At 37.0% G+C, this 22502-nt stretch overlaps 2 protein-coding genes across 4 annotated transcripts; both read right to left on the minus strand.

Annotated features, from left to right (window-relative positions):
- Positions 1–765: 765 nt before the first annotated feature.
- smyd5 (SMYD family member 5) lies at positions 766–8931 on the minus strand. The gene is made up of 13 exons (XM_086084862.1): positions 8797–8931; positions 8246–8354; positions 8034–8173; positions 7704–7825; positions 7556–7625; positions 7061–7165; positions 6916–6978; positions 6071–6141; positions 5864–5970; positions 5516–5572; positions 5349–5443; positions 4149–4219; positions 766–3299 (listed from the first exon to the last, which is right to left on the minus strand). Exons 1-13 carry the CDS (start codon positions 8929–8931, stop codon positions 3146–3148), a joined length of 1299 nt encoding a protein of 432 aa, XP_085940988.1. The 3' UTR covers positions 766–3145.
- Positions 8932–9756: 825 nt separating this feature from the next.
- Positions 9757–21940, minus strand: sfxn5b (sideroflexin 5b). 3 transcript variants are annotated; one of them, XM_086085814.1, is made up of 14 exons: positions 21759–21938; positions 18356–18424; positions 16939–17016; positions 16801–16827; positions 16662–16716; positions 16546–16571; positions 16342–16395; positions 15816–15872; positions 15668–15733; positions 14422–14512; positions 14225–14340; positions 13997–14082; positions 11186–11303; positions 9757–11017 (listed from the first exon to the last, which is right to left on the minus strand). In XM_086085814.1, exons 1-14 carry the CDS (start codon positions 21813–21815, stop codon positions 10940–10942), a joined length of 978 nt encoding a protein of 325 aa, XP_085941940.1. In that variant the 5' UTR covers positions 21816–21938; the 3' UTR covers positions 9757–10939. The 3 variants fall into 3 exon arrangements, with proteins under 3 accessions (XP_085941940.1, XP_085941942.1, XP_085941941.1); XM_086085816.1 differs by lacking the exon at positions 16546–16571 and having other exon boundaries at positions 21759–21871; XM_086085815.1 differs by lacking the exons at positions 16546–16571; positions 16662–16716 and having other exon boundaries at positions 21759–21940.
- Positions 21941–22502: the final 562 nt, after the last annotated feature.

Genomic DNA, 22502 nt, shown 5'->3' on the forward strand with positions numbered 1-22502 from the left:
TTTGCCCAAATAGCTGCGAGGTCTCATTTGTGGCCGTGTTATGTCACTGGACGGCATTCCCACAACTTTTTTTTTTTTTTTTGGGAGCGGAAATGCTGAAGTTGTTGCTTCATGGTAGGGATGTGCAATTAATCGAAATTCAATTACAATTTCAATCATTACACTACATGATTATAAAATCAGCAAAATCGTAAAAAAAGAAGAAGAAATATTTGAGTTGTTTAAATTGATACATTTGCACCTTTTTTAAATTTAAAAATAATTAATTTAATACATTTTGTTTCATCCAAAAGGAACTTGCATAATTATAGTGTTTCAAGGATTTTTATTTGTCTTGTTTTTTACGGTTGCTTTAAACATTTTCTTGTTTTGTACCAAAAATAAATGATCGTCCTACTGCACAGTGCCCATGCTGCACTCCAACTTCAAGTTTTTGTCAACATAAATAAATAAATAAATATTATAAATTTTGTTTGGTCCAAAAGGAACTTACATAATTATAGTGTTTCTATTTTTTTAATTGGTCTTAATATTTGTAAATGCTTAAACATTTTCTTGTTTTGTACCCAAAAATCAATCATTGTTAAAATAATTTTTCCCCAACCACGAATGGTATCATTCAAAACAACAGTTGTTTGTTGTGTGAAGTTACAGTATATTTTTCTTATAAAAATTATATTTTAAATAATAAAAAAAAATCATGAATGTTTTTCATATTATATTTTTATAAATAATTGCTAACCACCTTTGATTTATTGTGATTCTATTGCATGCAAAAATAAATAAATATTATTAGCAATATATATTTTTTAGTAGTTATGTTTTATACCTGATGAAAGCACAATGTAATGATTGCGTGACAATGTGAGAACATTACACATGTTACCACCTTTGACTACATTTCAAACTTCACTGAAAATGAACACCAGTGAGAAAACTTGGCGGTGTTGAAAAAAAAAAAAACAAGGCGTTAATTGACGATGTCAGTGTTAGCGCAAAACGGGCTGTGAACAGCCTTTCTTTCTAATCTCGTGATAAAGTCGCCGCCGTTCACGCGTTCGCGGCCATCGTTTCCGCAACGCTGTCAACGCTAAAATCAAAATATTTACCACGTGAGGTTCGCACATCACCGCCCTTTCTTTTTCGTAATGTGAGCGGAGAGTGAATTTTTTCGACGGCTTTAGCGCCGCTTGAGATAAACAACGCGGCCCACCTTTGACCTGCAGCCATAACTCAATCTCAGCAGACTTATATTGACTTATATTATAAGTGATTACATCACTTGGTTTTGCTTCACTTTTCTATACAAGCTGAATAAAATGTATTTTTATTATTTTTTTTTTTTTTATGGAACCACTGAGAATGAGTGGAATAACTCCATTTTGAAGCAAATCGCGGTTCAGTCAAGGTTTCGTGCCTGCTTTGTATCTGAGGGTTACTTACGATATTCACCAGCTTTGGCTTTTTCAATGACTTTCTCGTGCATTTGTCACATTGACTGTACAATTAAAACACACACACCACGCACACACACACAACAGTAACGAGAGCAGCCCGGCAAACATTTGATCAAGCGACAACTGAACAAATAGTGCGGCGGAGGTGTGTGTTAAGCAGATAAATGACTGAATGGACATCTCATTTCAATGCTTTATGCCACCACGAGTAGAAACGACAAGTGGCCTGTGTGTCCTGACATACAATTTCTATACAATACATGGCGGAATTACATGTTATGTTCAGTGGTAGAACATGATACATCACGCTAACAATAAACCACAAGCCAGCGCTTCCATATGACTAAGACGAGTTAACAAGAACGACAAATGATGGTCGGAGCTGTGTGCGCAGTGTCGTGAAGTGTGAGAGCTTTTTTTTCTTTTCTTTTTTTATGGGAAATGCCTCTATTTACATTGTGTTTTGTGACAAAATGTGGAAAAATACAAACTTGAATATTTGGAAGCTTGAATTGGTTGAGAAAAGTGGAAGGACAAAAAAAAAAAAAAGTTGTGGGTAAAATGCATTTCAACAATGTGTGCATTGATATTGTACGTCCTATCTAATTAAAAATACTGCCATTAAAGATTTACAGTGGTTGTAGTTTTCACTGCATCATACATATATTGAAATGTACGCGTTTGTAATACTTTATCAGTATATACACTTAAGGTAATAAAATTGAATGTAAGCAGCGCCATCGTGACAACTCCAGGTCAAGTGTACACTTAAGTACAAAAATGCTTATGACAATGACTCACGCCGGTCGGTATGCCGTTTCCATGGTTACACAGCTAAAGAGGCTCCACGATATGTAGGGGGGGGGGGGGGGGGTTAGAGCGTTACAAGAAAGCGATAGATTAAAAAAAAAGGGTTATATTCATGTGGAGGAAAAGAGAATTTTAATTTTCAAATTACACAAATTAATCCCACCCCAAAGTTGCTTATATATATATATAGTTTGGGTTTGAAGTTTGGCTCATTTTATCAATATATTTATTTTAGAAAAAGTAAAGGATTAATAAAAAAATTTAAAAAAGATGTAGTATAATAAATATTGTCATGATAGGGGTTTTAAAGTAGCAATATTTTGAGGGAAAAAAATAGTAAACAATTGTAATTTTTTTTCGCGGGGGTGGGGGGGGGGTCAAATAATGTTTTTTTCTAAAATGAAAACAATAGTAAAAAAAATTTTTTTTCTAAATAAAATAAACTTTCTTAGAAGATTGCATCTTTTTTGAAAAATAAAACTATTCTAATATTCAACACAAAAAAATTCTGACATTTTTTTTTTTTTAAATTCCTGCAAACTTGTACACTCCTGTAAACAAACTTAGAAACATATTTGTAATTACAGATTTAATGCCATACTATTTTCTTTCTTTCTGGTGTATAAAGGCCTTACTCCTTTGTAGCATCATTATGAGATACTGCAAATACACAAAACGGATAGTTTGATGTCAAAGTACTAGTTGTTTGTAAGCTGCAATTTGTACAATCAATAAACAATGACCCTTAACCTTGACACATTCCACAAAAAAAAGGTGAAAGCTTTTGTCCCAGCAACTGTGAAGAGTTGTGTTTATTGTAGTGCGTGTCGTGTTCGAGGATAGATGAGGCTGCATGTCATCGCCGCCCCCCCTCCCAATCACACGTCCGTCATCTCGTCTTCCATATCGTCACCCTCCATTTCACCTTCGACCTCTGCTTCCTCTTCTTCTTCGTCCTCGTCCGACGTCACGTCCGCCTCGTCCGTCTGGGAGACGCACTTGACACACGAGCAGATGAACATGTAGTTCTCCCTGAAGGCAAAACGTAAACCCGTTTGTTCGCCGCGTTATTCAATCGCCGCCGATGCTTATTGCTTTTGAAAATTGCACATTGACCGTCATCCTGTTAGCGGACCAAAATGTTTCCAAAACAAGGTCATGTTTCCCATTCAATAGAAATGCAATTAATCCGCAGAATGATATTTCTAAGAGCAACTTTTTTTTTTTTTAGACCGAATATGATAAGTAGAAGTACAAACAGATACAGAGACGACAAATAGTGAGGAACCTTGCCGTTCACAGCAGCAGCTCATTTAAATTCGACACAAATGAAAGTGTGACTTTGAACACCTCATGAGACCTGTTTGTCATTAATTACACTACCTTAAATCAGGTGTGCGATTCAGCGCCCCCCCCTAAATGTAGCAATAATTGAACTGCACGTGACGAGAAGCAACACTGCGAGCTAACTAGGAAATCGTGTTTGTACAAAACGACACATTAGAGAAGTATGACTAAAATCAAACATGATAATTGTGACTCCAAAGAATTCTTCTCCATTTCCCCAACACAATTCAGTCTACTTTCTAACGGCGCGATGTGAAGAACCGACGATGACACACAAACTAAGAATCCCGTCCGTTACTGAACGATAACCTGCAGTCATTCCGTAGCTCTGCAACGCCAAACGTACAGCCAAAATATGAAAGCAGTGGACTGTCTCTGTCCTTGAATGACCAAAGATGGAGGAAGTGACATCACGTACATCAATAAACTAGTGAAGCCCCGAAAGCCGCCCGGTATTGGCCGGCAGGCTTCTCATCGATTCGTGCGGCTTATTGGCGCGTTCAAGAGCTTCGCGGGGGAGGAGTCGCCGCTCACCTCAGAATTTTGTGTCTGCTGTGACGGCTTCTGTCCCGTTGACAGCAGTCCAGGTAGCTGATGCAGATCTCCTGGAAATGACACACACAGAAAAAAAATGAAGAAGAAACATTCCACAGCAACAATTTTCATGTTGTTGTAATTGGTTGCGATTGCGTTAGAAACTTTCATGTCCAGCATTCCATCATTTAAAAAACAAAAGCAAACAAAATATTTATTTGGGGGGGGGGGTTGTATTATTGTATAATAATAAACAAATCTTTTGATTAAAATGTTTTTTGAACAACAAAATTGTACAAGAACAAGCAGTAGGATTACTAGTAAACAACAATCCAAATATTACAACTAAGTCAATTTTGGTCAGTAAATGTTAATTTATTTATTTTTAATCAAATAATAAATTATATTACAACATGACACTTGCATTTTTAAGAGTAATGCAGTAATTGTAGTTTTCAGAAAAATCAGTTTTTCCCCTTTGGAAATATTGGATTATTACAAGAATAAAGGTTAATAATATTAATAATTAAAAAAAAAAATTAATTAAAGTTTTTAAAATATTTGTTAATTAGGGGGAAACATTTTAATATTAGGAGAAAAACAGAGGAAAATTACTGTCATGATATTCCGATAATAAAATCGTATTTGAGAAAAAAAATCAGTTATTACAAAATCTGCTTTTTTTTTTAAAAGGAAAAAATCCTAACATTAGAATAAAGTCATATTTGTTCAATGTTCAAGACTAAAATGGTAGATTTCCAGGGAAAAAAAGTCATAAAGTAACAAGAATAAAGAAAAAAATAATTTAAAGTTTTACTGGAGCATTCAAAATCAACGAATATTTTTTTTTTAATTAAATCATCCATTTTCTGTACCGCTTGTCCTCACAAGGGTCGCGGGGGTTGCTGGAGCCTATCCCAGCTGGCTTTGGGCAGTAGGCGGGGTACACCCTGTACTGGTTGCCAGCCAATCGCAGGGCACAGAATTGTAATAAAATCATAATATAATGAAAAATGACTATTTAAAAAAATACATAAAACATATTACAAAAACTGCATTCGCTAAAACAGATTCAAAGTCCAACCAAATTGCAAGTCAACTCCGCTCCATGGCTTGAACCATCGCTTGACAAGGCATCTGCCATCTCGCGTGACGTGTACGACCCCCGACCCTTGACCCCCGCCCCATGCGTCAGCTGACCTGGCCTGGCTCGATGTCGCCGAGGGCAGTAAGGTGAAGCAGGAAGTTGTTGTCAGGAAAGGAAGCCTCGGCGTTGGGCACGCAGCTGTGATTGCCTGAAGAGAAAAATAATTAAATGACTTTCTTGTGAGCTCGCATTGAGAAACGTGAAAGTCATGTTAACTTACATGAGCTTTGGAGTAGAAATAGTCCTGAGCCTTCACTGTTAAGAAAATCTCCTGTTTCTACAAAGCAAAAGCGACAAGAAGCTTTCATATTTACGTCCTGTGTCGTTTGCTTAGACACATGTTGTGCATAAGCAATCATGTTCCAATGACGTCAAGCTCGTATTGACAAGATTTTTCATCCGTGCTTTGACACCGTTGATGTCCGCAAGAACTGATTCCGGTCTAAAGATATCCGATTTCACACCTGGGCTTCTATTTACGCTGCCGTGACGCATTTCCCTCGTCGGCACAAAATGGTGTCACTTGGATCATGCACTTTTAATCCAATCCGAGGAGAATGAGCATCACCTCTCTCAATGTCTTTGTACAGCTGGTCGATAAATGAGTCCAATTGCGCTCTCTGCTGGGCGGGAAGCGCAACCGCATCGCAGGCGTGAACCCACGGACTCAGGGAGCTGATGGATGACACGCAGAGAACATAAAAACACCACGTCGAGGACCAAGGTGAGACGCGCCTTTGAAAGGAAATACAAAGACGAAGACACAACAGCTGACCTTGTGCCGATGCCTTGTCCGTTCGTTCCGACCAGAGCAAAGAGTGAGCGGAAGCCCGCGGGAACAAACCACTGCAACACAATCAATATTTCAACCACGCATTATTGGAGCTTTACTAATAATCAGACATGAATACAAGAGCTGCAGCAAAAGATTGTGTTGGGGCCATTCTTTTGAAAATATCTATTATTAAGGCTTGTAGTTTGCGGGGGTGTCAATTTAGCACAAAAATGGAAAATTGGTTATACAGTGGCGCATTGACTCACAAGTCAAATTTGTTCCATGACCACACTAACTCAACTTATCTTATTAAAAACATGATTAACAATTTTAGTACTTTATGCTTTAATTTCAGTGTGCACTGTGTCTGGTGTGCCTGCGTTGGCCGCCAGGGGGCAGTGCAATAAATAAAAACATACTACTGGCAGATTGGATGATGAAATGAGACTAGCTGGAGTCATTTTTGCATGGCTTATCATTTTTTATCATTAATTTTTCAATATGAAACAAATATTGAGTTCAAATAAGTTGTGTAAAGGTTTACAATTATTTTCGTTTTTTACATTTTTGCTTGCAGGGCAGAAACAGATTTGGAAGTTATTTTTGACCAAACGTTTTGCTAATATACCAGTTTATATATATATATATATATATATATATATATATATATATATATATATTATTTTTTTACATCCTAAACATCTCCTCAGGATGCTGACCAGCTCTGCTAAAATAGTTAAACAGATGATTAGATTATAAATATAATATGATTAGGACTTCAATTCTTCATGCTTTTTTTTTTTTTTTTTTTTTTTAAAGATTTAAGCATAAATTCTGGCGCTTACCCGACTCAGCTGGTCATCATACATCGCCTCTTTGAAAAGACTCTGGAGCACCGCCAGCTGACCCTAAAAACACACGTCACTATCTTATATTAGTAAACTACTGGTTAGTTGCTCGATGTCGGCAATTTCCACAAGCAATATTTACCCTGAACTTCTCCCCCAGGAGCTTGTGGGCCAGCTCGTCTTCCTCGTTGGCCGTGCGGCTGCAGAAGTGCGAGAAAAGCTTCTGCCAGTGTGCTTTGTCTTTGGCCTGGCACACAAATTAACAACACACTTGGGTTAGCAGAAAGCATTGGTTTACTAAATTAGAGTCTCGCGGGGAACATTCAAGCCAACATTTTTTTTAAATTTTTTATTCGTTTAATGTTTATTGTTATATATTAATTTGATCATATACTTCATCGTCATGTTGTGCCTGTGGATGCAATATCAGTGCCGGTGTGAACGCGAAAACCAGGAAGCTGCGAAGGTGTTGATGAAGTTTCACACCTGACAACTCATTTTATACATACGTGATGTCATTATGCAAATATGTAACTGTGGGGGTTACAGTATTTATGTGCAGTACAAATGATAGAATCACGCAGAGGCGGCATTACAACAACTCCAGGAAATAAATAAATCATCATCATCATCTCACTTGTTTAACAGTGGCAACCATTCTGGCCATAAGCATGATGCTGGAAGTCTCTGGAGGATAGTGCATGCTCCTGCGGAGAACAGAACAGTTACTCTAAAACCCACAAAGAGGTCTTGAGACAAACTAAGACTCATCCATTCTAAATCACCTCCAGGCATCTTTCAGCTTGTTGACAGGGTGGTCTGGATCTTCACGGGATGGCCCGAGACACAGCGCTCGGTGGTACTGATCCGCCGCAGCTTGCCGACACTCGGCACTGCAGTACATCACCTGCAGGTGGGTGAGTTGGTTGGGTTTGGAGTAGCATCATATTATACAGATTCATCAAACGCATAGAAACGTGTTTTTGAGAAGCCAATTCCGAGCAGAAATATACTTATTAGTGCAGATGTTTCCAGAAAATGTAGGTCAAATTCCAAAACTTTCCAAACGTGAAAGTGGAAGTTCCACTACGGTGACTTCCTAAGCAGACACACACCTGACACTGTGGGCAGACTTGGTGGAGTTGTGGTCGGACAGAACAGAGTTCCGGAAAAGGAAGACTGAGTGCTGGATTGCCGGCGAGTCTGCGGGCGTTCTCCTCGGCCGTTTCCAGAGCTCGTAAACAGTAATCGCATGCTGGTAAAGACATCATTCAAATGTCAATAATGAGACATCCAGTTATTTAAACCCATGCCGATTGAGTCTCACCTTTATATTTATACAAAGCATTCCACAGGAACTGGGCACAGACAAGCGGGCGCTCAATGAAAAGGACCTCTCCTTTCTTGATGCTTTTCTTGGCAAACAGACCTTTCCCCTTAAAACACGTAAACAAACAAATCCAGCCATTTTTTTTATATGATAGTTATACACAGGAGAGGTACTTTATAATGGTACAACTTTATTGGCAATGCATTGCTCCGAATTATTTTAATTGCAAAAAAAAATAAAAAATCTGATGCGTTTGCAGATTCCTGCTGAATGTCAATAAAAATGACTTATGTTTATGCAACGTAACTGGAAAAATACACAAAAATATGAACAGCACATACAGATGTCATCTGCCATTTTCCGGCACACCAAACGCAATAGATGTGACACAGTTAGGAAGGCAACTAAAACATACAAACACATGTGTAGCAATGGATGGGCGCTCTACTTTCTGCTCTCTCGAGTGGAAAGCGGCTAACAAAGCTCACTTTCTTGCACACATTCCGCCATAAAAAGCTCAAAAAGCTTGACAGAGTCAACAGACCAACCTTGACGTTGTCAATAAATCGCACTTCCACGCCTACAGCAACTTTGCTAGGATCCACACAGAAGGAAAACATGTCATCCACGGGGGCCGCCATCTTGGCCACGAACTTTAACCTCGCGGAAACGCACGTGCACATGCGTGTGCCTAAACTCAGATGCAAGTAAATGGCGCGCCCCCTAAAGACCACCCGGTGAACTGTAAAGATTAAGCACATAACAAAAATAATAAATACATAATAATATAAGATATAAATAATACTCAATATAAATAAATACAAATAAAATAGCAATAACTAATATTTTAAAACTATAACAATAGCTGTAACATTGACATTAATTATAAATCGACTAATGACAGCAATAACAATACATAAAACAAAAATAACTAGTATTACACAAGTTACTATTATTTTAACAAAAAATTTAAAGATTTGTAGTAGTAGTTGCAAGGGTATAAGTTATACCCCTGCAACTACTACTACAAACAATAATACAATCCTACAAAATCTACAAAGTTAGATAATCTAACTGAACAGTTAAAGATAGATGATAGCTGCTGGCCAAATATTAACCAAGTTTCATGTCGGTTATGCGTTTAATTGAGAAGACAATAAAACAGTAAACATGAAGTTGTAGACCAGTAGTTCTCAAACGATTTTCACCAAGTACCGCCTCCAAAAAACAAAAACAAAAAACTTGGTTCTCCAAATAACACTATCATTAGCTATATCAAAATCAGTAGCGTAGTATACCTAACAATGCACCAGAAACAAGGTAGACATTTTAGTGTAAGCCACTAGAACATTACCCAGTTTGAACTTAAATATAGAAAGATAAAAACAAATTAATTAATGATCTAATTAAAATGCAGTTGAACTCTACCACACTCTCAGAACAACTGTTATTGACAATACAAAGACTGGTTTGGGTTAGTTATAAAAAAAAAAAGACATTCACAGAAATATATTTAGTATGTTTATTTAGTATTTTTAAATCATGTACTTTGCAACCAGTGAACTTTTTGTGTAAATTATACAAATATTTAAAAACATTTTCATGTTATTTAGTGATATAAAAAATTGGTCTAAAAATTGTGTGCAAAATCAGTTATTAGGAATGCAAACTGTATAATACAATAAAGAAATGACAGTTTGTTAGACATTATTGATGTTGAAATACTTGCCGTGTGTCAATTGTCTTGAGGCAATTTTAAATCATACACACATTTTTATATACACATTTTAGGACAGTGGTCAAGCACATGTTTTCATTGCACTAGTATATTATTTATTGCAGTGTTTCTCACAGTTTGAGAGCAATATTACCCTGCAATAATACAAAAAAAAGTGTAAAAATAAAATCATATCATCATATTGTAATGGTAACTTACATAGACAACCTAGCAAATTATTGAAATAAATGAAAGGCTATTGAGGAGTACAAATTAGACACATTGTAGTCAAGTATGGATCCAATTAAATAAAAAATTAAATAAAAAATCCAAATACATGCAGTAGTTGTATGGCAGCTGATTAGAATTCTACACATGTTGTTTACTAAAACATTTCAATTCAGTATTGTAGCAGCTATAGTGTTTCATGTCATGTTTTTAATTATGAAAATATTGCTTGGAGGAATATTATCAGTCAACTTCAAAGAGTCAAAGTTATGTAGTTATTTTTTAGCTGCTTCATAAACGATGACAATTGCTTTTGTTTGTACAGTAAATATATGGCAATTGTATAAAATGATATTGTAAATATATGTAAAATTGTATAAATCCTTTTTATTTATTGAAAATTTTTATTTATACTAAAACATTTGGAAATGTGATTGTTACATGTCAAAAATATAAACGCATGATTAATATTGTTTATATTATAATTTTGAAAAACATAATTGAAAATATCTTTAGCAATGCAGGTTTTTGTTGCTCTCTTGTGGCCAAATACCATTACTGCATGTTCAAACTATTAATGTGCCTTCCAGACAGGTTTTTTTTTTTGTGGTCTATTTACAACATCTCATATCACTTCAATATGCACTTCATATGATCATATTTCTATACAAACAAGCTGTGAAAAGATCCCGTTAACATTCCTCGCATTCCCATTCTTGTTTCCTCTCGAACCGTCACGTCATCCATCATAAACCCTTGTTGTAGGTCACCACCTTGCAATCTGTTGCCATGGCGATCTCGGGCTCCAGGCGAGACACCTCAATCTGCGAGGAGGTCGGAAATAAACACATAGAGAGAGGCTTGAAGGTGAGATCTTAATTAGAAAAAAAGGGAGAGGCTTGGGGACTGCGAGGGCGCTTGACAGGCGCGGCGTGTTTGATTTGGAAGTTGAAGCCCTGCGACCTTGAGTCATAAATGGGCTCATAATGTACCTGTGACATCTGCGGGAAGAGGCTGATGGCCACGGGCAGCGACAGGCCGAACGTCAGCAGGCACACCGCGCTGTGGATGGGCAGCATCAGTCTGCGGTTCTTCTGCAGGAAGGGCAGCCTGCAACGTACAAGCTGACGTTTATTAAAAAAAAGAAGAAGAAACGTGAGTGAGGCTGCATGCGCACATTGATCTCTTAGAAGCCTGCAGTTATTTTGGGAACTGCAGGGAGGAGAGAAAAAAAACGCAGAGTTGTGAGCTTCATCTTCTTGTGCGAAACCACCTCAAGGTGCAATTACACAACCTGGTCTATTATTCATTAAGAACGCTCGCTGCATGGCTTCATGAAAGAACTTCTTCTTCTTTACATGTTATTGACAATAAGCTGTAACACATTTTCAACCTAAATTGTAATACAATATGTCTTTCGTGAAATGGTATTAATTTATTCTGTTCTTTTCATTTTAAAGTGTTTCTCTTGCTGCTCTGTTTCCAGTAGTATATGTAGATGATTTGTCCAATCAGATTTCAGTCTCGAACTGTTGCTATGTCAATCTAATCTGCCCAAGGCCAGGGTTATTTTAGTTTTGGAATTTAAATTTAGTTAGTTTTGATTTCATTTTGAGTTTTTATTTTATTTTAAATTTAGTTAGTTTAAATTAGTTTTCAGGGAGGTTCTGTTAATTTGTATTAGTTTTTTTTAAAGTTTTTTTTTTTTAATGTGCATTACTTGTGCGCAATATTTAATAAACACCACGGTCAAATGAAAAAGGTAACACATTTTTTACCTAGCGTTGCATTTCAGCTGAGTTAAATGAAAAAGCAGGCGAGCCGAGCCGAGCCATTGGGAGCCAAAAGTCAAGCAGGCAAAATTGTCGCCTAGGCGTGATGTCATCTGAAGGTGCCTTTTTATTGGCTGCTGCAGATGAGGTCACCTCTGTGTCACACACGTTCAAACGTCTTTATTCCGTTTAATATTGAAATAAGTATACTTAAAATCAAATTTAAAATTATCCCCAAAGGCTCATGTATTAAATGAATTACCCAAAATTAAAATGAAGGATAGTTTTGCTATAATTATAGTTAGTTTTTGTTTTGTTTAAAAAAATATATATATATATTGTTTTTACTTTATTTCATTAACAAAATTATTTTTTAGTTTTAGTTTTTTCGTTTAGTTTTCGTTAACTAAAAATAACCTTGCTGGTCCATGTCACTGAAACTATATAAGCAATGGGATTGTTTCTTTAACCAAAAATTTGCCTCACTTAAAAACATCAGCATTTTTCTGTCCTCTGATTGGTTGGTAACAGCCAAAGTAACTGCTACAGCCAAGTTGGACAAGCAAAACACATTTGTAGTTGAATACATTTAATAATAATGCATTTTATGTATTTATTATTTGATCAAGTTTTTAGATAAATATTCTTTCTGAACTGTGGCACAGGTCGTACACCCGTATCCAAATGACCCCTGCTGCTAACCAAAACAGCAGCACATCCTACGTTTTTTTTTTTTAAATGTGGTGTCTTACAGCATGTTACTGTACCCCACACAGTACTACAAATGATATGACGTTATGTGGAGGCAGCACTTTTAGTGATAAGTAGCATTGCAGTAATATATGATGTATTATTTCAGCTCTAAAGTGTACAATTTAACCGACGTGTCTCTAACTTTCTATTGTGTATTTGAAAACGATAAGCATCCTCTGATGTTAAGTTGCGCAGCTGTCTTATACGTACATGGATCTCGCTGTTCCAGATTTTCAGGTTGGAACATTTCTTAGTTGGCCTCAGGCTGCTGCTCCCACTGAGCATTAAATCGTAAAACACGCCTTGTTAGGTTCCAGCATGTTGGGGTGGACATTTTATGCCTTTCATGGCCATATGCTTCTCTCTTTGCAGGATTACACAAAATATTTGGATTTTTAATACTAGTGCCACACAGGCCATTTTCTTTGACTATTCTTTGATTATTATTATTTTTTTTAATATTTTGCAACATAAGAATATCGTGACTTTTAAAAACCAGATTATATTAGTTTTCTCTCTACAATAACAACAACAACAATAATTATTATTGTTATTATTGCTTTTTACCTTAGTTTTATTTAAATATTATTTTTTTATATTTATTTAAATGTTATTTTTAATATGTTGAATCAGGAGTTTATTTACTGATTTTGTTTTCAAATATTTGGATCACCATAAGAGCATTTAGCAATATTAATAATAATTAATTAATTAATAATAATAATAGCACTGTTAATTCTTCAAAAATTATGACTTAAAATTTTGTATTATATAATTGTAATTGTGTTAAAAAAAACACTTTATTGCATTTAGTTATGACTGTTTACAAAATGTTATATTGTGCTTTTATTCATACGTATACACTTTTTCAAAATTGTATAATACAATTGTATTTACTTATCAAATTTTCTGACTTTAATTATAATGCTCTTCTCAAAATAATCTATTTCTATGTTATTTTATATGATTAAATCTGCACGTTCGCTTTATTACTTTTTCAATATTATACATTATCAATATTTATTTATAATTTCCCCTCAACTATTACCTGCATCCTATTAACTGCAATGACTTTTTTTTTTTACAATTAACACCCTCATCATGATAATTCTACGTTTTGTTTCATGATATATTCAGTTTTGCTTTTAGCTGATTGGCTGGACAAATGATGTGGTTTTCTTGCTTCGCATCAAGGTGTGCAGGGTCCGATTTCAACGTAACCAATTCCTCGGCTGTTAAAGGTGGTAATGTAGGTTGCGTTGAGTGCATGTTACGAACCTCTCGAGGTAGGACATGATGATGGGGGGCAGCACAAAGATGGGCATGGGGAGGACCACACGTGTGAACGCCGTCTCTGCGATGGCCTGCGGGAGGGACGACAGCATTGTGCACACGCTTCGCTTCAAACCAACATTTAATTCCCTCCGTCGGGAGAGCAGATGGCTGCCGAGTGACGCGAGCGGGAAATCATTCATTTCATCAGCCACCTCCCAAATTGGCACTCACGTGCGTGGCTGCGATTTTGGAGGAGCCCACCACTTTCCCGCTAGCGTCCAGCACGTCGATGCCTTCCGACAGCTCGTTGTGCCTCATCAGGGCCACGTTGCAAATGTTTGCACTTGCTGAGTATCGAGATTGAAAAATGAGAAAAGATACGAAAAAAGTCCCGGACTGATGTAAATTCTGGCCCTTTAAGAACATACCAACTGCTGGAAATGGGACGAATCTCTGTATTATCATCCTGGTGGCAGGACTTAGCTTGTTGGCCTTCTGAATAAGCACATTCAGTCCCACCTACAAAACATTAAAAAAAAAAATCATACACATGACACTTCACATTGTATACATATGTAACGAGAGTTCGATTCTAGTGAACCATCCCATATTCATGTTTGGACTCAGCCCATATGTGCAAATAGTAGCTGCCGCAAAAAACAATCGACACCTCCCAAAAATAAAAAATAAAATATTTGTTTCAACTGTAAATGTAAAATAAATTACGATCCCAAAATTAATTAACTCATTCACTGCCATTGACGGCTAAAGACGTCAAAAATTAATTTGAACTATTTCTATTAGTTTAAATTTTTTTTCCACTTTTGTTAACAAGAGTATGAAAACCTAGGGGAAAAAAATTACTATACATTTAGAACAAATATAAAAATGTGTGATTAATCGTGAGTTAACTATTGAAGTCATGCAGTTAATTATAATCAAAAATTTAAATCGCCTGACACGATTTAAAAAAAGAAAAGATTATTAAAAATTAGGGGCGTCAGGCGATTACATTTTTAATCGTAATTAATCGCATGACTTCACTAGTTAACTCTTGATTAATCACAAATTTTATATCTGTCCTAAATGTACAATTTAAAAAATTCTAGGTTTTCATACTCTTGTTAACAAAAGTGAGAAAAAAAAGTTAAACTAATAGAAATAGTTCAAATGAATTTTTGACGTCAATGGCAATGGCAGTGAATGAGTTAAAGTAATTTAAAACTCATCTTTCAACATTACCCTTCAAACTGTACGCATGATTTGATTTTTGATTTTTAACGCAGTGCACATGCATGATTGACAGATTGACTGATTTGAACATAAACAAAGAACAGAAAAAACAAAAAAGTACAAGATAAATAAAATAGATAAAAGACTAATTTAAGAAACATGCAGTTATGACGAAGACTTTCTGTGAATTCCACAACCCAGGCTAAACCCCAAATGCAAAGCTTGTCTCTCAGTCAACATATATCACTCAACGCCTTCCCTCGACGCCAATCCTTATGACAGAATCTTGTGTCATAACATTACAGAAAGATACACAAAAACGTGGCTAGGTGAGTTTTTTTTTAATTTTCGAATAGTGAGCCATGAATATGCGGAGGATTGCAGTACAGTATTACAAATAGTCATGAAATAGTGTGAATGGTGATTCATTAAGAAGCTCACCGCAATAGACACAGCACTGGTCACCGCTCCAAAATAACCTTGCAGGAACCTGGATGTTGGCGTTGGCTGGATTACAAATAGTCCAAGGATTTATTTATTTATTTCACAAAAGGCATCATGAGTACACATATAGAGTGGTGCTGTTTACCTTCGTGGCATTGCGGTTGGCGTAGTTGACACAAGCATTGTGACTCTGATTCAGCCACTGCAGGGGATGGATAGATAGAGATGGATGGATGGATGGATGGATAGAGGATAGATAGATAGATAGATAGATGGATAGATTAGATAGATAGTACAGTGGATACCTAGCTCGCTAGCTAGCTAAGTAAGTAGCTAGATATACTAGCTCGCTAGCTAGCTAACTAATTAGCTAGATATGCTAGCTAGTTTGCTAGCTAGGTATACTAGCTTGATAGATTGCTCGATAGATAGATAGATAGATAGATAGCAAAGGGAGTTATACTATGTGTGTTGAAAATAATCACATAAATTTGCCTTAGCACACACACACACAAAGCAAAATGCCACAGATGTGTCATGAGCTCATATCTTAGCCGATTAGGAAAAGAATAACATTGATGAATAAATGAAGCGACCAAAATACAAAGCTGACATTTGAAAAGAGAATGGCATGGAAATATGAAACGTGCTAATATGCAATGTTTGTTTACCTGCCAGATAATGGTGGACACCACAGTCTGATTGGGCAGAAGAAGGCCGATGACCTACAGCAGATGAAAGTCAGGGAAGAAGATCTTATTTTAGAGCAAAGTAAGTTCAAAGTTCATCTTCCCCGTTCCACAAAAATGAGCATGAGAATGACATCAGCCGTTAGCCAAAGCACATGATTAAAGAAACAACAACACGGGACTTACAATGGGCGTTCCGAACGGTACGTAACCTGCGCAGGCCGAATAAAAAACAACAACACTGAGCAAACAGAAGGAGAACAACATGGATGACTTCCGGAAAGATCTTCATCTTCTCGTACCTGACATTCGGAACGGCATGAAGATCTTGTCGCCTGTGTCGGGATGAATGATGGCCTGAGATGACATCATGACAGTATGACATCATCGTCATGTGATCGGCCCGATAATGCTTGAGTGATTTTACCAGTTAGCGCTCACCTGTTTGACCTTTTGGGCTTCCCACAACTTCGCAGAGCAGGTGAAGAGAAGCATACGGGCATCTTCAATTGATCAGGAATCATTGTCTCTACTTCTAGTCATTTCAATAATAATAATTTCATTTAAATGAAGACTCACTTGAAGGTTGGAGACTCCCGGTGGAAGTTTTCCATGCTTAAAGTCGTCCAGGAGTTTGATGCTTTCTCTAAATTGTTTCTGAGATGAAATGGCAGAAACCATTAAATTAATTATTGAGGCCATTTGTTCTGTTAGGTTCAACAGCGCAAAAAGTGTTACTTGTAATTTACACATGTGTCAGCCAAAACCCTTTCTGAGATTTTAAGACGGCCAATTGTCAATGCACTTTGACATTGCAAATGTGAAGGATAATTGATTGCTTTGAATTCATTTGGACAGAATGTTTACTGATAAAGGCTACTTTTATCACTATCCCATGGAGGTTCTCAGAGGAAGTGGGCGTGGGTTTAGGCCGCAGAGGCGGTGCGGGGGTGGGGCCGCACTTAATGACGTCAACAAGTTCCAACAGCTTGTTTTCTCAGGTTGGGAGGGGCTGGTGCTTGGAGAGCAGAATGATCTAGATTCTCATATTAGCTCAGGGGCCACATGGGGGAAAATATATTACCATGTAGGCCAGGTAAGTAAAATCATGGTATATAATTTAAAAACAATTGCCGTCAATTATACGCAGATTATTTATTTTTTTGCGGGCCAGCCGTAAATTGCAGGGCGCAACTGTAAATATATTGTCCCAAAAAACGGTATGTTTTTTAGTTTTTTGTTTTAAACAAACTAACTTTGTTGCGTGTAAAATAATGACATCCAGAGCAATTCCGTGTAGAAGTTGCATTGCTCATCTGAGGTTTGCTTGTGAAATTACGAATTTATATGCTTCATTTGTGGCAGGCTGATTAACTCATTCACTGCCATTGACGGCTATAGACGTCAAAAATTCATTTAAACTATTTCTATTAGTTTAACATTTTTTTTCACTTTTGTTAGCATGAAAACCATGTCATGCGATTAATTCAGATTAAAAATTGTAATCACCTGATGTCCCTAATTTTTAATAATCTTTTCTTTTTTCTATTTTTTTTAAATCGTGTCAGGTGTTTTAAATTTTTGATGGTAATTAACTGCATGACTTCAATAGTTAACTCACGATTAATCACTTTATATCTGTTGTAAAAGTACAATTTAAAAAATGTCTAGGTTTTCATACTCTTGTTAACAAAAGTGGAAACAAATGTTAAATAATAAAAATAGTTCAAATTCATTTTTGACGTCTATAGCCGTCAATGGCAGTGAATGAGTTAATTAGACCGACATTACTCTCTCTTTTTTTTACTTTACAAAATATCTCGCGGGCCTTATGTTTGACACCCCTGATCTAGAATTCCTCATAGAGGGGCGAATGGAGGAAAACACCACTTTGGTGATGTTTTTGGTGAGGAATTAGCATTTTAACATGGCTAAAAGATCCAAATTGTTGCTTTTTCACGATGCTGTCCCTTTAAATAGACAAGAGTAGCTTTACCTCAGATACAAAGAGTGTGCTTGGGTCGATGATGTCCACAAAATGTCTCAGGCGGCCAAGAAAGGAACCCTGGAACAGAGACGAAATTAAAATTCAACCAAAACTACATTTGAAAAAAAAAAAAGTTCATCGAACACCCCGAAAGTTAAACAACCCGGAATTTACCCAAACATTTCTATAAAAAAATACTTTTCATTTCTTAATGTCAGTATTTGCATGCAGAGGCGAACCTTTTCAAAAGAAAAGCTTGGCACTGCGGGTCAAGCTCCCCCCCCCCTTTTTTTTGTGTGTTGCCTTCACTGTCCCCCGTGAGCTCTTGCCAAGTGCAACGGCGCGAGTGCCAGCAGTGTGAACAGACGCAATAATAACGCCAAGAGCCCGTTTGGCAACCCAGATGGACAACAACGAGGCGGCTTCAATCAGACGCCATGGAAGATTCCCGTCACTGCGAATGGGGCGGAACAAACCTTACTTTACATGGTTTTAATGATCACTCCTGTAAATGACTGTCAACGACCTTCATGGCTGCTCCTCAAGTTAAAAAAAATAATTAAAATAAATCTATGATGCCTTCACCGTCTGGCCCTCCCGTGTTGCTACTGCAAGAGACGGGCTCCATGCGAGGAGCCGGCTTTAATTATGCATGAGTTCTCGCTCTCTGGGGACAACACAACAAGGCTTGCACAGACACACTGCGCACACAAACCGCACCAAGATTTAGCGCTGATTCAAGAACTGGCCTCATTTTTAGCAGCGATGTGTCAGAACGGAAGAAAAAAAAAACGTAGCTGATATGCGTGTACACAGATGGGAGAAAATATATATATATTTGCTTTTCATTGTCATTTGTTTGCTAGTGAGCAGGATTACACAAAAACTGGAAAAAAAACCTATTTTCAGCTGTATTTTTCATGTATTTTTTAATCATATTTCAGTGAATGTAATGACTAATGACCCACATTAGTCGTAAGTCTAGTCTCTCTCTACTAAGTGCAATTCATGCAGTTTAATTTGGATTTTTAAGAAGAAACAAAGTGCTGTAAAGTATTGTTCTTTATTAAAAAAAAAAAAAAAACTGAGCGCAATAACATAGAGTAGATAAATAAAATGTAAACAATAAATAAATAACTGCATCATGATTTCATGCGTTAATTCAACGGCCACGGTGTATCTAGTATCATATGCGAGGGCAATACATACGTGCCCAAAAAAATCGATTCTCATAAGAATCGCGATTCTCATTTAGTATGATTCAGAAGTGATTTTAAATGTCCCAAAAAAAAAAAAAAAAAAAAAATCCCAAAATCGATTTTATTTCAATTATTTTATACTGTCTTGCCCTTGTCTGTGTGTGCCTTTATTGGGAGCACTGTTCATGTTGTACACGATTTGGCCACTTAGGGGCAGTGTGGTTCCGCTCGTTCTGATACACTGTTAAGTTGTAGCCACATAGAAGCAAAAAGTCATGATCAAGTTATTCCAATAAAAGTTTTTTTTTTTTTTGCAGTGTAGGATGTTAAGATGCTTCTTTGTATACATCCCTGAAGCGTTTTGTATGAATGGTCTTTCTCTTGAGTGATAAAAGTGCCACGAGTAGCGCGCTAATTAGCATTAGCGAGTCAGACTGGAGTAGATCATGACAATTATTTGTATATCTATAAATTGAAGCAGAAATCATTGTCAATCAAATCATTTTTAATCTAAAATCGTTCTGAATCGATAATCGCAGGCCCAAAAATCGGAAATGAATCGAATTGTGAGACGGTCAAAGATTCCCAGCCCTAATACATACGACACGACACGTATACAGTCATAGTGTACTAAAGATAGATTTTTCACAGAGGATAAAGAATATATGCATGTGCCTATTGTTATATTGTCAATCAATGTGTGTTTTCACGTTTGTGTTCACACAAGTTGTTTATAGGTGATGTCATGCTAGTTTTTTTTCTAAGCCATGATGTTTACCGTTGTGCGTTAGCATTACGCTAGCGGACTTTTGTAAGACAAAGTTATGTGGTATAGTAACATACACAATATGTAATTCTTAGGGTTGTTCGATACCACAGTTTTTCAGACCGATACCAGTACGAGTATTCAATTCTTGAGTCGTCACCGATAAAGATACCACTACTTTTGAAACATATACACACACACAAACTGTTTCTATTCTCCTATTTCTCATTTGTAGTTCCTGATCGTAAATCAGCCACAAGAGGACGGCCAACACTTGTACCGGCTGCCGTCTCAAGCAACCTTGAAATAAGGTCGCGAATCTGCTCCGATATGATACCCGGTGTCGCCATTTCTAACCGATACTACTAGTACTTTTGAATGATGCATAAAAAAAATCCCCCAAAACAATGACAGGAAAGACCTATACTATATATGCAAATTCGCATGGATGCAGCTCAACTTCCCATAGCTGGAGTCTGTCACGTCTTCCTTCTTTTGACACCAATTAGTGCACTCTATTTTGCCATAACAACTTCAAGACAAGTTATATGTTCAATGACAAGTAAATGACCGATCCCCATGCATTTCTGCACACAACAAATATGGAATCAATTTGCACTGTGCTGTGATGATTGACTATTTAACCAGACAAGCGAAGCCGTGTCTTCTTTGGACTTTGCTCAATGCAGCAGGAGGTAAATAAATAATTCTCACAGGCTGCTGCTGATGAATCAGCGAAAAAGCCCGCTTTTAAGATGTGAAGGTCACTTTCATGAAGCTGACCAATGCAAATGTTTAATCACTCATTTGCAGGCGTGGAAAATGGAGTAATGGGTTTCATTCAATGGAGGGAAGCGGTTCATCAATCTAGGATGTAGGATGGGGGTGGAAAGTCGGGTCCCAATTTCTAATTATGAGACAATTAGGTTTGCACACCTAGGGCCATATTAAATTCATAACCAATCATTCATTTTCTATTTATTTATTTTCTTATTATAGTTGGAGGTGAACTTGACTGGTGATGATTTGAGTGTTTTGGGAGTGTGTTCACAAATTAAAGTTGCAAATCAAGGCGCCATTGGTGACACCATTTACTACTTTCCTATTAGGGCTTTGGTGGCATCTTTGGGTGTAACATAAAGAACACATACTGTAATTTGCAAATAGGGGAGTTTTTCCAGCGCATTTTATCTGCCACTTTAGTGATTATTTACTATAAACTGTTTACGTAAACTCGTTCTATAGCGTGAGAGAGGAAAAAAAAAGTTGTCAAATTCGCAAAGAGCGCCCAAAAGTGCAAGCGAGTGGGAAGAAGTGGGAAGCATCCCAAGAGGAAGATGATGATGATGATGATGATGAAGCCGCCTGTTTTCCCACCCGAGGACCCCTCCTCCTCCTCGTTCAAACCAAATGTCACAATCAGATAAGAAAGATAAAGACGGCTTACCTGATCGTAGCGCGACCCCCCGAGCCGGAAAGCAGGACAAGCCTCCGCTTCCGCCATGACAGCCCGCTGCTGTTTCTTATTTATGAACCTCAAGCCCGCGTCCTCAAGTACAGGCAACTCCTCGCGGTTGAAAGTAGTGCTGGGGGAAAAAGCAGGCTCGCTGCCAGCCGCAAAGCCTTCTGGGAAATGCAGTCCTCTCCAGCCCGCCGTCGCTAGCGTAGCAACAGAGCGTGACTACACCTCCCAAATGATCGATGACGGGCAGCAGGCTGTTGCATAACTGCAGTGATCGATCGTGCCGCTTTGTTAAAATTTGACGGAGAGCCCGGAGATATAAAATGATATTATAAAAAAGTTTGCCTTATAAAGGGGGGGGGGGGGTTAATGATTAGCCCGGTTAGATGCTGCTGACAAGTGTGCACCAAAAATGTATTATTGTTTTCTCCATAAAGTTTTCTTTTCAAACCAGATCACAAAGACTAAGGTACAAAAGGGGAAAATCGATAACAACAAAAAAAAGCCAACAATTTACAAATTCATAAAAAAATACAATAATAACAAATACAAATAAATTAATTAAAAACAATAAGTAAACACGTGAAAAGGAAATCATACAAAAGCAAATACATATACAATAAAATACATCATAGCTCAAACATAAATTAAACAAAAATATGTGCAAAACAACCACACTCAAATTCACAACTGATCATTTTGAGTAGTCAATACCCCTATAACACATTT

The sequence above is a fragment of the Leptonotus elevatus genome, chromosome 9 (genome assembly GCF_054856555.1).
Source record: "Leptonotus elevatus isolate MCC_2025b chromosome 9, RoL_Lele_1.0, whole genome shotgun sequence".
NCBI classification, from domain to species: Eukaryota; Metazoa; Chordata; class Actinopteri; order Syngnathiformes; family Syngnathidae; genus Leptonotus; species Leptonotus elevatus.

Bases quoted from the DNA above. Each gene is read 5' to 3' on its own strand.
- smyd5 (XM_086084862.1), bottom strand. From the start codon at position 8,931: ATGTGCACGTGCGTTTCCGCGAGGTTAAAGTTCGTGGCCAAGATGGCG. The intron at 6,142-6,915 runs GTAAGCGCCAGA...ATTGTGTTGCAG, and splicing joins ATGATGACCAGCTGAGTCGG to TGGTTTGTTCCCGCGGGCTT. The intron at 5,444-5,515 runs GTAAGTTAACAT...TTTTCTCTTCAG, and splicing joins ATTTCTACTCCAAAGCTCAT to GCAATCACAGCTGCGTGCCC.
- sfxn5b (XM_086085814.1), bottom strand. From the start codon at position 21,815: ATGGCGGAAGCGGAGGCTTGTCCTGCTTTCCGGCTCGGGGGGTCGCGC. The intron at 16,572-16,661 runs GTACGAGAAGAT...CGGCCTGCGCAG, and splicing joins CATGCCGTTCCGAATGTCAG to GTTACGTACCGTTCGGAACG. The intron at 14,083-14,224 runs GTGAGTGCCAAT...TCCCTCCCGCAG, and splicing joins CCAAAATCGCAGCCACGCAC to GCCATCGCAGAGACGGCGTT.